We start from the raw sequence: 13,668 nt of genomic DNA on the forward strand, positions 1-13,668 counted from the left end.
CTGCAGCCCAGTCTGCCAATACTGCCTGCCAACATGGCTTAGAAACTATGCACCAAAGCTCAAGTTGGAATGACCACTAATTGATTATATTGTTTGAGTGCAAGTGCAAGTCTTTCCCTATTTGCTGACATAACCCAATTGACGGATCTGTAAAGCCTAATGTTTGCTTCAGACCCTTGCCGCTAATTTTAACGCCGACCTAACCCAATGAACGCATCGGAATTGCCCAAATAACAGGCGTTTATCGTTTGAGGTCTACGTGTGTACACATAGAACATTTCACAGGCACACGCTTCATATTTCCCCCTTTGTTTTCTTGCAACTTTGATCCACCGATATTGACATACTCTTTATCCACCTCTAAAAATAATATCAACACTAAAATCTATGCATATATGCAGTTGGTTAGGAATTTTCCAATGCCGCTGACAAACATCCGGCGAGATTTAAATGATTAGCTAAATAATGATCAAATAAATGATAAACTACTAAAATAATATTACGAAAGGTGCCAATGACGTAGTGGAGGATTGTGCAGCAATCCAAATAGATATCTAGGGTTTTCCGTAGGTCAACTAATCGGGAATGAGCTCAGCACTATTGTTGTTTGTTTTGCTGAAAGCAGTTCAGTAAATCGGGCTGTTAGCAAAATATCACACATTGCACATTATATAAACCAAGTTGTTAATAAAGACAACAAGATTTGGTAACCAATTAGAAAGTATAACTGTGAAGCACATGATTATTAATGGGCTTTTGTTTTCATTTTCTGAAAAGAAAATAAGACACATAAATATGATATTGTGAATTTTATGGACAATTATTTGCAAAAGAATACATAAATGTTGTTTAAACGAAGTAAGCTTGATAGGTACTTTAATAAAATAGCTGAATTACGGAGATGATCATTGATTTATGATCGCATTTTATTTTAATCCAGTAAATATGCCTCCCTCCGAATCGCAGAAATAAAACAATATTGTCTTCATTTTTGACTTCTCCAAATGACTTGTTCGGCATTATGCTTGGAAACCTTTTGAAAACATTAGGTTTCATCATCAGCCACAATAGTGTTCACAAAATGTTGGTCCTTTATTTAAATATTTATTTCTGAGCAATTTTTAATTATTTTCTACCGATCGCACAGTGTTACTTCGGCTTCTATCAAGCCAATGTCGATTAAAGATGTACTTAACAAACGTAAAGTTGTAGCGCTGCAACAAATGAATATCTACATCTATCTTGCAATGCTAAAATAGATGAATCTTGCAGAAAATTGGCTAGAATAGTATATAGAAATAGGTTGGTAGAATAGGTTGATTTATTTTGGACCCTACAAAGTATGCAAACGGATGTGTGGACGATGAGTTGCTGAAATATTTTATGGTTTTCAATGCATGTGAGAGCCGCGTGCAGTCTAGAAACTGAGCTGAACATTTATTTGTTGCCTTTGGCCAACACAAAACAGTAAAGTTTTTACAAATCACACTATTTAATTGTAGGTTCTGAGTGTCCAAGCTCTAAAAAGGTTGAACGCCCTCTCTGTCAATGCACCTGGAAATAAAATTTAAAAAACTATTTATGCACAATGCAAAGTCTAGTTTTGATATTTCGTTTATTTTTTTGAGAATTGCTTCTTAGTAAAAGCTATGTTCCTACTAATTATAGTTAATTAGAAGGAGGAGCATGAGATATTGCTGTTCTTGTCAGAAATTACACTATAAACGGCTAAATATACCATAGATCAAGTTTTATAGAGACGAGTCAGCCTCGTCTTTGGCAACAAAGTTGACAAGCTACAGTATAGCATGTGTATGCGAAAAATCAATAAAAATGTAAATTTCAATATTGTATCGACTCAATAAAGGGCATTTTACAAGTTTTCAGATTTAATAAATACTTATGTACATGCGAGTGCTGCTGGATTTCCAGATGGGTACATGAATGACCGCCTCTGACCCAGCCAGGCATGACAATTGCAAATTTGAATATTTGACGTTGATCATCAGTCGACTGCGTGGGCGGCTATTTACACACAGACACACACACACACACACACACACATGTGAATTTATGCAAATGAGTAATCATTAGCTTTGTTAATGCACAATCATCGTAGCATTGCAAGAGTATGCGTCAATTCGGTATTCGATTTCCCAAGTGCTTCCACCTGGCAATTGAAAACCATTTCGTGGCTACGCATTTTTAGCTGAATTTGATCTTTTGACACGCAATTGGAAATCGAATGGCAATATAGAACAAAAGCCCAACAACAACTACACACTATAGTATTATTGATGTCGCTGCTCGTCGTTGACTCACTGTTTTCCTTATTTTTTTTTTCATTTCGTTGCTTACTTTCCTTCCACGCCAAATCGTGTGTAATGTATAGTTTCGATTTGAAATACTTATATACGAGTATACGAATATACACTTAGTACATACGAGTATATTTTTCCATATGCCCTGCTATCAGTTGAGCGCTCGCCATTAGGCACGTTATTGAAAATGTTGTTGTTGCCGATAAGCGCTTATAAAAAAAGTATATGTGTGGGTGGGGAAGGGGGGCAGGTGGGGTGCCTGGCCTGGCATTGGAGCTGCGAAATTAGCTAATTCTAGACTTGGAAGTCTTTGTTGTCGCCTATATGGTTATAATGCGAAATGCAATAATAATTGAGATCTTTTGTTCAGTCCATTCGTGTATATAGTGAGTTATATTGTTTCTTTTCATGCACATGTGCATGAAAATCGTTTCTTAAAATCGTAAATCTGACTGCGAAATAATCACGAAACTGTTCGCCGAAAATATACTCTTTCAATTATTTCTGTCAATTTTAATAAAATATAGTAAATCGATTAAGATGGTTGTTTCAGTTAGAAAAGTTGTTTGCTTTTAAAGTAAATAAGCAACTTTTTCTTCAAAGTTTGTAATGAATTCTGCTTTCTTTTTTAACATTTCTTCTTTTGTTAGTCGCTTTTAATGCTTTTCAGAATAAAGGTCCTAAAATCTGGCTTAGGTCGAGAAATTCAACACGTTACCCCCAAAAGTATGCTGCTCTTGAAAAAGAATTGTGGCTTATCGCCATGCAACAGACCTATAGACCTGCAGTCGTACTAGTTAGTTAATTCAAGTATATACTGGTTGGTTAATATTTTACGTGATTCGTTACATTCAAATGTTGAATAGTGTGCAATGAATCGAAACTTATGTAGGTAGATAGCCTTTAAAGAAATAGCAATAACTGAGGAAATATAATCTGCTGAGTCGATTTCTTTAGGAGTCTACAATTTTTGCAGAATGTCGTCTGCAAAGACATTTCTTTGAGAAATTACACGAAGTATTACATCAAATACAAAGGAGACAGTTACAAAAATGCCTCAATAAATAGTATACTAATATAGTAATCGCAAAATAATTGAAATATATATATTTTATTGTCTGGCAATGGTGAATATGCGACTTCCTCAAAATGCGGAAAATATTTTAATATATCAACATTGATTATATAGTACATGGCTCGTTGATTTATTTATTTATATTGGCTTAGTATGAATTACTTACAAATTTGAATACAGCTTTATATCTTTTCAACTTGTATATGGCACTTACAATGCTCAACCTTCAGTTCGATAGCAGAAAAAGACTATAAAGTAATAACCGCTTATCTATAAATATGTGAATTCATACATATGTGCTTTTATTCTGCGGCATGACTAATTACTGACATTGAAGTTTCTTTTTAGTCGCCAAGTATTTAATTGAGTAATTTTTTTCAATTAAGTTTTTAGTTCACTTGCAATTCAGATATTGATATCTGTAAAAGTATTGATATCAATACAAAATAAAGGAATTGTATTAGAAGGTAACTAGACATAATAAAATAGGAAGGGTGATGAATATTAAAAACTTACAGAATGGCCAAAAATGTGATATTAGTAAGGATAGGAATATCAATGGTGAAGTGTGGTTCTAGGTGATTGATGCCTCCAATCGTTGTCCATGTTTTGATCTTGATAGGGATCTATTAAATAGGCTTTACCTAACTTAGATGGCCTTGCTAGTTTTATTATTTCGAAGAAGTGCCGGAAATTATCTTTGAATAATACAGGGTTATATAAGCAGTTGATTTAATTAAATATTATTTAAAAAACAGCTTATTGACTGTTACAATAATTCTCATTTTTGGCTGACAATAGGATTAGAAAATTAACCCAATTTTTAAATTTATTGACAATAGAAAGCGATGTATTGTATATAAGTATGTATTATAAATGTTGTATGTCTTTATTTAGATTTGATTTACATTCCCACACATCTTCCCATACATCTTGTTTCTTGCTTGGAATTAGTGAAATGTTATAGTAAAAATGTTCAGTCCAAATATCTGCACGCTTACGTATTTTGTTATGATATGCTCAAATATATTTATACATTTTGAAAACAAAAACATTTCAGCTAAAAATAACCACAAATTGACGTTGATTTTGCTTTGCACGTATGCCGCGATTGTACCTATATATATATATATATATATATCTCGTGTCTACATATTAGATGAGCCCGCAAAAAAGTGATTTCCTTACATATATTGATATATGTGTGTACATATTATATAATATCTTCCAATAATATTTTGTTAATCCCGCGTAGTGGCGCAATAAGAGGAGAGCTAGAATATAGGAACAAATATATAATGTTGCTATTTAGTTTGTATACTTGTACTATGTGCATATAGTATAGTAAATCGTATAGTGTATGATAAACAACTTTATTGAGATAATCGCCAGATTTGAGCCACGCCCCTTCAATACACATCCGATCATACTACATATACATAAATGTATATATCTGTGTGATGTTCGCAATAAAAGTAAATACACATAGAGTGTAGGAAACAGCAAAACAAAAATCAAAACACGGAGAAATTCAACAGCAGAAATCACTTATCTCCCCATACACATATTTATGTATGTATATATACTTATGTATGTATACATACACTTGTATGTGTGTAAATATAGACATACATAATAAATTCACAGCAGCACGCGAAAATTGTTGTTCTTGTCAGCTCAGTAATTCAGTTGATTTTTTGGTATTTTTTGGGGCACGGCGCAATTTTTGGGGGCTCGCCTTGGCTAGACAACTATTAAATAAAAATGATTAAATAATTTAATTAATTAAACGCGCTTAGCACTTAACACATTGTCGCAGACTTTGTTTTGTCCGCTTATCAACAATTCCTGTTGTTGTTGCTTTTGCTGAACACAAAAACGTGTAAAGGAAAAAAAGGAAAACAAGCAAAACAACAAATGCACAAAACGAAATCGAAAAATCGTGTTAGCCACAAAAACAACAACAAGAGGAGTTTGCAGCTAACTAACTAATTTAACATTATGACCCAAAAGCGTTTAGAAATTAAGACGACCCCCGTATTTAGAAACGTAACAACACCATCAGCAACAACAATAACAGTCCATTTAGCAGAACTAACGGTGACATGGCATATCAGACAATATGAATTCTAATGATGACGCAGCACAAACACGAGTATACACGTATTTGCAGCGCGACTATTTCTCCAGCAACAACAATCGCGGAATATTCGTATCTAGTCAACTGAGCAGAAACTCCACTCACAAACACAAATCCACACAGATACGTTTTGTTTATACTCTCTTTTTTATGTGTGTTGGTGTGTTTACTTTATGCCACAAAATTATAGCCGCATTATAATTTGCAGCTGAAGAAAAGGCACACATGTGAAAACATATTTTTAGACATCATAACAACTACCAGGCCTGATATAGTCGGGCTTTACATTATCATTAGTATTCGTATGAGAGGCGACAAAAACTACAACAAGAGTCAAACAATTTTGGAGAAGAATTTGACTTTACCATTATTATTAGGTCTCTTCAAAATCCACCAAATTGCTTATAACAGAAGAATCTTTAGATCCATATGCTATTTATTTGGTTAGTTGAAATCCTAAAGTCATAATAATACAAGTAATAACAATCATGTTTGAGGCAAATATGTATAAATCCAAAAGAAAAACAAACTATATTTTAGTAAAGTATTGTCTTCAAATATTAAACCGAACCAGCTATTTCTGCCAAGTTAATAGTATTCGAATGAAATTGTCAAAGATAATGAAAACATATCAAGATATTATAGATGTGAAGTTCCCAAAACAATTCTGTTAGTAAAAAAATTCTAAAAAACATTTTAGTTTAAAATAATATATTTATAAATACTCGTATGCAGTAAATAGTTAGTTGCGTAGCTTCAGGAGATAAGCCTCTCATTTACTCACTAAATCTATTCTGATTCGCCTTTTTTTACATTTTTGTTTGCCTTAACAATAAACCCTGTCGGTGTGCGTCTAAAAAAATAGGTGTTAATTAAAAATGGCTGTGGTGTTGTGTTTAATGCTCTAGTGCTTGTTTAATTAAGGTGTTAAAGAGTTTGGTTAACAATCTTCCAGAAATTTAGCGTCTCTTTGGCGGCATAGTAAACATGATTGCGTTTGCCATTTTTTGCTTTCTATCGAAATCTTCTCGACGATTTCAAATTATTTCACATGCCTCATTTAATTTTGCCAAATACTAGATGCCAGCAACTAGGAACCTCAGCATCTTAAGCCCCCATCATGTAATTGTGATCATCACAAATTGAAGATACCTTTTCAGTAGAAAGTATTCAACAAAAATATTGTGAGAAAATATAATAGAGATTCATGTATAAGTCTCTGAAACAACAAACATGATATTTTATATCGCATTTGAAGAATTATATTATAATTTCCTGATAAGAAAATTGTTTCACGTAGTGAGTGAAATTATTAGATAAGATAAAAGATGACTTAAGATCTGTTATATTGCTCTATTATACAAGTATATGGCATGGGCACATTTTTGTATATAAACTGTTATCTGTTAATAAAGTTGATATATGAATTAAGTAGGGTATGTGGGTGGATGCTGTAAAGCATCTAAGCTCTTTCCTGAACTGCCAATGTGAGAATTGTGGATATAGTTATCCGACTGTTGAATTTGATAGCATTTATAGGTTCTATTTCAAGTGGCCTACATTTTCTATTAACCGTTTCACAAAACTAAGGAGTTTATGGAACTCAATTCGAATATTCTCCTGATACTTTTCAGTGAATGTCATACAAATATGTGTTTAGTAATAACTAATTCCAAATAAAACAAACAACGTGTGTTGATAATCTTGAAATGTTGATCTATAATCTTGTGATGACCGATTAATGTGTATTTAAAGTGCATATTTGTACTTACATTCGCAGAAATATTTCAAAATTCTATAACGTATTCATTACAAATCAGTTGTTATTCATCATTTTAATTAAAATTGAATGCACATACTTATATGGATGCTTATCTTCAATATTTCTAACATTTTTTCACTGGCCTATACCCATATCATGCATCGAACTAATAGACAGTTCTAGTTGCTTTTATTATACATACATACATATGTATCTATCTATGTCTGTATGTTTGCATTATATTTATTATTCTTATTGTATGTATGTATGTGCTTCTCGTTTTCACATGCATAGCCAATGCATGCTCGTTAGTTGGCTCTCTCCCTCACTCGTGCGGACGATCAATTTAAAGCCGGCTTTTTTCTACACACTTATAGTATGTTTGTTTGTCAGTCAGTCAGTCAGTCAGGCTGTCTGTTCATTTACGCTGTTGTCTCCAAAATAAATTTCTATCTTCAGCTGTGGGGCTACGCTCATGCACACGGATATACAAATGTGCGAGTGTGTGTGTATATACATACATATGTATACATGGGTGTGTGTGTGTACAAGTCTGGTTTCTGGCTCACGCGATCTATACACGCTCTTGCTCTCTTCCTCTCTCCCGCTGAGAGGGAGCCGCAATATGCAAAGACGCTTTGAATTGATTTACACACACATACAAACGCACATTTGTGTATGTGTGTGTGTATGTAAATACAGCACAAACGTACGGGCAACAAAGTTGAGATTCTCTATGATGGCTTTGCGGGGGTCTGCGTTGAGAAAAAAATTGGGAGAGAAAGTTTTGAGATAATTAGCTCAACGATTTGTTTTTGCTTGTGGATGAAATGTTACTTTATACCTTTTTGAAACACTATAAAATGGCCCCTAAATCGTATAAAGAACTTATACACGTTTGCAAGATTGAAATAGTTTTGCCTAAAAACTTATTATTTGTTCAGATAAGAGAGTTTGGAAATATTATCATTATATATACATACATTTGCGGGCTGATTTGTTAAAATGCTTCGGATCTTCAATTTGTCGAGTTATCGTACAATTTTGAACATTTTACAATCTTAGATCCACTTAAAATCATTCTAGTCCAATTCTTTTAAAACTTTAATTTAACATAAGTAGTAAACAATTTAAAAAAATTTGGTACTATAATGTTCTATTCACACAAGTTAAATGCCTTGTAATCAAATCAAAAGTTTGGCAGAGTTTTAAGGAAGAATATAAGGAATAGTATTGAATATTTTAATCAATTATATATGATGAATGAATGAATTATATTATTAAGAATGAATGGCTAGATGGATGGATGCATTAAATCAAAAAAACATTTTTCCAACTTTTAGTCGTGTCTAACTAATTAATTACTTGTGGTAGGTAATTAAAATTAATTACTACTACTAGTTAGAAAGTAGTTCATAGCACGAACAAATACTGTAATTGAGAGTGTCGTTATAGCGAGGTTCTACCGTAGTGTAAAACATACGATTCATTTTAACAGGGGCTTGGCATGTGTGCGTCGCTTGCGCTCAGTGAAAAAGTTTTTGTCGCGGCTAGTATGTCGTTTCGCTTTTTCATTAATCAGTTGCACTAAAATGGTGCGCAAGTCCGGTAGAGTCAAAATTCGTAGTCGCAACAACGACAACAACTTGTTGCGTGGTAGCACACGTAAAGTGGCAGCTCTTAATGGCAGCAACAGTGGCAGCAGCAGCGGTGGAAGGGGCAGCACATTGGGGCTGGCGAAGGGGGCCAAACGACGTCGGGGCAGCAGCGCCAGCCACACGGCCTCAAGTGACGGTGTGTGTGTGTGTGTTTCTGTGTTTACTATTATTGTTGTTTTCGTGCATTATTGCGCGATATTTACTTATTTTTTGCCATTTTTGAAATATTGCGCATAGCACAAATTGCCTATCGCTACTCAAACTGTTGAAGAATGTTTCTGTCTGTCTGTCCGCTAATAAACAAATAACAAGTTTATTAGAATGTGTGAATGTCTGTTTGTCCGGCGATAGACAAAGAAAAAGTGTGATAGCAGCAGTGGCTGCCTCTCAAACTGTTTATTAGCCAGCAGTGCGTGTCAGTGACTCCTAAACGGTTACAGTTTGTGGTAAATTTCAAAACCGAGTTTGTGAGTTGTGAATCGTGACTTTCAAACTGTGTAGCGGCAAATCATTTACATTCCTTGTTTTCAATCGCCTCAAACTATTATTGAGAAAGCAACGTTACAGTCGCTCTAAAACTGTGCAAACGCTGCAATTATTCTCTCTATAGAAAAGAACTTCAGATCTTGAATATTCAAATTTGTATTTTCTTATTTCACTTTATAAACTAGTATATAGAACTCCATGGGTATACGAGGGCTTGTACATGAAAGCCTTTCTTGGCGATCTTATAGCATACAATTATAGATATAGTTCATGAATTTGATTTGAGCAAATGTGAGAATAATTTCTCTATAATTTAAGTACAAAGTTTAAGAGTAGTTTCACAAAACGCTCCCCAAACCCCAAACCCTTTTCGGTTCTATTTTCTAACCGTGCTCTCTCTGTACGCTAAATGACAACATATAGAAATTGTTTTTGTGTAGATCAAAACCTGAAATAGTTTTATATCATATTATTATTGAGTTGCTGATTGTACCTCAAACAATCTCGACAATTACTTTAGAACTGTGCCAATAAACGATCCGTTTAATAAGCAATTGTTTAGGCATGTGTTGCTCTCTCTGACTAATAAATGTCCACTCTCTCTCTCTCCCTCGTTCTCTCTCTATTCCATTACAGAATCGGCCGAAAGTCATATGATGCATGCCGACACCATGCCCCTTCATCCCGCCAGCTCGCACAGTCCCATTGGCCATGCGCTGAGTCCCAATGGCTTGGGTCTGGGCATGAGCAATAGCAGCAATCAGAGCAGCGAGAATTTCGCCTTATGCAATGGCAATAGCAATGCCAGCAATAATAATAATAATAATAACAACAACAACAATATGTACTCACCCAATAATAATAATAATAATAATAACAATACTAGTAGTGGAAACGGCAACGGCTCAAGTGCGGCGCAACAGCAACAACAACAGCAGCAGCAGCAACAACAACAGCAATCGCCCACAGTCTGTGCGATCTGTGGAGATCGGGCGACGGGCAAGCATTATGGAGCATCTAGTTGTGACGGCTGTAAGGGTTTCTTTCGTCGCAGCGTGCGAAAAAATCATCAATACACCTGCAGGTGATTTATTTAACAGAATAGCATTAAGTCAGATTTGCACAGAAAATAAATACATATAGTTGAAAGAGATCTGCTGGAAGTTATGTATAAATGAGACTAAAGCATGATAGACATCTCTATTATTTAACCAACTCCACAAATTAGATGCCTAGAAGAAATAACGCATAATAATTCTACAAGTTTGGATCAAAAAGACATTTCTTATTTGCAAGTTGATTTTTATTAATTTATTTAATAATAGAAATATTGGTAACAAGAATTAGAGATTGATTATAAACTATCAATTATAATCCATCTGCCAAACCGCTTTCTAACTATTATACCTTTCGCTCATAATCGCTCTTTCAGATTCTCACGCAACTGCGTCGTGGACAAGGATAAGCGCAATCAGTGTCGCTATTGTCGCCTGAGGAAGTGTTTTAAGGCAGGCATGAAAAAGGAGGCAGTGCAAAATGAACGTGATCGAATTAGCTGCCGTAGAGCCTCAAACGATGATCCTGATCCGGGCAATGGTCTCTCCGTCGTCTCGCTGGTGAAGGCCGAGAACGAGTCGCGGCAATCGAAGGCTGGCGCTGCGATGGAACCAAACATCAATGAGGATCTCTCCAATAAACAATTTGCCAGCATCAACGATGTCTGCGAATCGATGAAGCAACAGCTGCTCACCCTGGTCGAGTGGGCCAAGCAGATTCCGGCCTTCAATGAACTCCAACTGGACGATCAGGTGGCGCTCCTGCGTGCACATGCAGGCGAGCACTTGCTGTTGGGTCTGTCCCGTCGCTCCATGCACCTGAAGGATGTGCTGCTGCTGAGCAATAACTGTGTGATCACCAGACATTGTCCAGGTGAGCTCGTGCTTTTCAAATTCCATGAGATTCATGCACTTACATACAACGTTACTTTACCACTCTTCCAGATCCCCATGTTTCGCCCAATTTGGACATATCACGTATTGGTGCGCGCATTATTGACGAGCTGGTCGTTGTTATGAAGGATGTGGGCATCGATGATACCGAGTTTGCGTGCATTAAAGCCCTCGTCTTCTTTGATCCCAGTAAGTAGATGCTAGAAAGTGCAACACAAGCTCAACTTTCCTTTGATTTCAACCTTTTTTCTTTTTGTTAGTGCTCCAGAGATTTGTAGCATAAACTGTTGTTTCTGTTTACTCTTCCAGTTATTTTCTCACCCGAGCTTTCCTGATGTAACCTTTTCCTTCTTAACTGCTCCCTCTTTACTGATTATGAACTGTCATTCCTGAACTCTCTTTCGTTTTCTGTATTTTAGATTCATTAAATTTATTTATCTCTCTTGCCTGCTATTTGTGTGAAAGTATTTTCATTTTTCATTTGTTACATTTCGTAATCTCTCTGCTGATCGCTCATAACTGATCATTCTTTCATGATATCTCCTTCTGGATTCCTCTCTACACTCTTTTCTACCATTCTAATTCTCTTTCCTTATTCTCTTTTCAAATAACTTTTTTATTTGATCTTTACTCAATTGAACCTATTTTCTTTACAGATGCCAAGGGTTTAAACGAGCCCCATCGTATTAAATCTTTGCGTCATCAGATACTCAACAATCTCGAAGACTATATATCGGATCGTCAGTACGAGTCGCGTGGTCGTTTTGGCGAGATTTTGCTTATCTTGCCGGTCCTTCAGTCCATCACCTGGCAAATGATTGAACAGATACAGTTTGCGAAAATCTTTGGTGTGGCGCACATCGATTCCCTGCTGCAGGAAATGCTATTGGGCGGTACGTATTACCTCTACCTAATCAGATAGTGGGCCAAAATATTTGAGAGAATGCGAACGGAAATGCCATAAAGGGGTGTTGGAAATTTAATAAATTGTTTCCAAATATTGTGCATCGATGGTAAAAAATGTTTGAATGCATTTCTTGCTCCAATATGTACCCTAACTTATAAATTATTTAAAGCCTTTAGTCAGCCTCCTAATTATTCACGTTCAAAAATTAAAAGGAAAGTTTCACTTGTTATTTCCTTATCGTTTCGGATCTTTATATGGAATCAGTTAATACCCAACAACCGCTAATTTTTCGCTTCCGCCTTGCAGGTGAGCTGGCCGATAATTCCTTGCCGCTATCGCCATCTAATCAGCCAAATGATTACCACAGTCCCACACACGGTGGCGGCCTGGACAACAATCAGGTCAGTTCGACGCTGGATACGATGACCACGGCCAGCAGCTCGGAGCATAATTTGGATCTGGATGTGCAGCACATTCAGGCTCTGATCGAGGCCAACAATGCGGAGGACACTTTTCGCGCCTACACGGCCAGTTCGGCAGCAGCAGCGGCCGCAATCTCGGCCGCCGCACCTTCCGGAGCCTCCATTGTCAATGCACCCGCCACGCCGCCCCTAAACAGCAATAGCAATTCCACGCTCTGCAACAGCCCCAAATCGGAGCAGTTGGGCAACAGTAACAATAACAACAACAACAATAATAATAATAACAACAACAACAACAACAACAATCATTCAGCATTGCTGCAGGATGCAACATATTTGGATGCCGCGGCGCGGCATTTTAATGGCGGACGAGGCGTTATGCAGCCGCACAGTCCACAGCGCGTGCATCCGTACCAAAGAATTTCAGCATCGCCGGCCGAAGCGGCGCTGAGCATGCGCAGTCCTGCCGAGATGACCCTCAACGAGTACAATCGTAGTGAGGGCAGCAGCGCCGAGGAGCTGCTGCGACGCACGCCGTTGAAGATTCGGGCGCCGGAGCTACTGTCAGCGAGCGCCAATGGTGCTGGGCCTGGAGGCACACCCGTCGGCTATATGATGGGTGAGTTATTAAATAGAGAAGTGGGGACAGCTTTGGGAATTTCCTGACCGAATAAATGTTGACTGGCGTTCAATTTAATCCTATTAATATATACAAGTAGTATAGAGTTGAGAATCTCCGCCTCTATGTATATAAGCAATATAAGCATTTCCAAAATGCATTCAGTTTGTATAGCCACGAGTTTATACACCACATGATGAGTTTAAGAATTAATTAATTGAAAACATACATATGTATATTCATTCAACAATAAAAGTTTAACTTCTTTGAGGCAAACTTTTTACAGCCCACTTGTAAATTGAGAAAAATTTGTGTGGAGGAATGATTTC

The 13,668-nt window shown here is 36.4% G+C and overlaps 1 protein-coding gene across 2 annotated transcripts in view; it reads left to right on the forward strand.

Annotated features, from left to right (window-relative positions):
- LOC115626604 (transcription factor HNF-4 homolog) overlaps nt 1-13,668 on the forward strand; it is a 35,563-nt gene that overhangs the window by 21,179 nt on the left and 716 nt on the right. For both annotated transcript variants that reach the window (XM_030521996.1, XM_030521995.1), the window contains 5 exons: nt 10,079-10,526; nt 10,875-11,371; nt 11,443-11,580; nt 12,048-12,284; nt 12,605-13,339. In XM_030521996.1, the coding sequence (XP_030377856.1) occupies nt 10,079-10,526; nt 10,875-11,371; nt 11,443-11,580; nt 12,048-12,284; nt 12,605-13,339 (2,055 nt within the window). The remainder of the gene's footprint in view (nt 1-10,078; nt 10,527-10,874; nt 11,372-11,442; nt 11,581-12,047; nt 12,285-12,604; nt 13,340-13,668) is intronic.

This window comes from Scaptodrosophila lebanonensis, unplaced genomic scaffold (genome assembly GCF_003285725.1).
Source record: "Scaptodrosophila lebanonensis strain 11010-0011.00,11010-0021.00 unplaced genomic scaffold, SlebRS2 tig00000085-arrow-pilon, whole genome shotgun sequence".
Taxonomy (NCBI): Eukaryota; Metazoa; Arthropoda; class Insecta; order Diptera; family Drosophilidae; genus Scaptodrosophila; species Scaptodrosophila lebanonensis.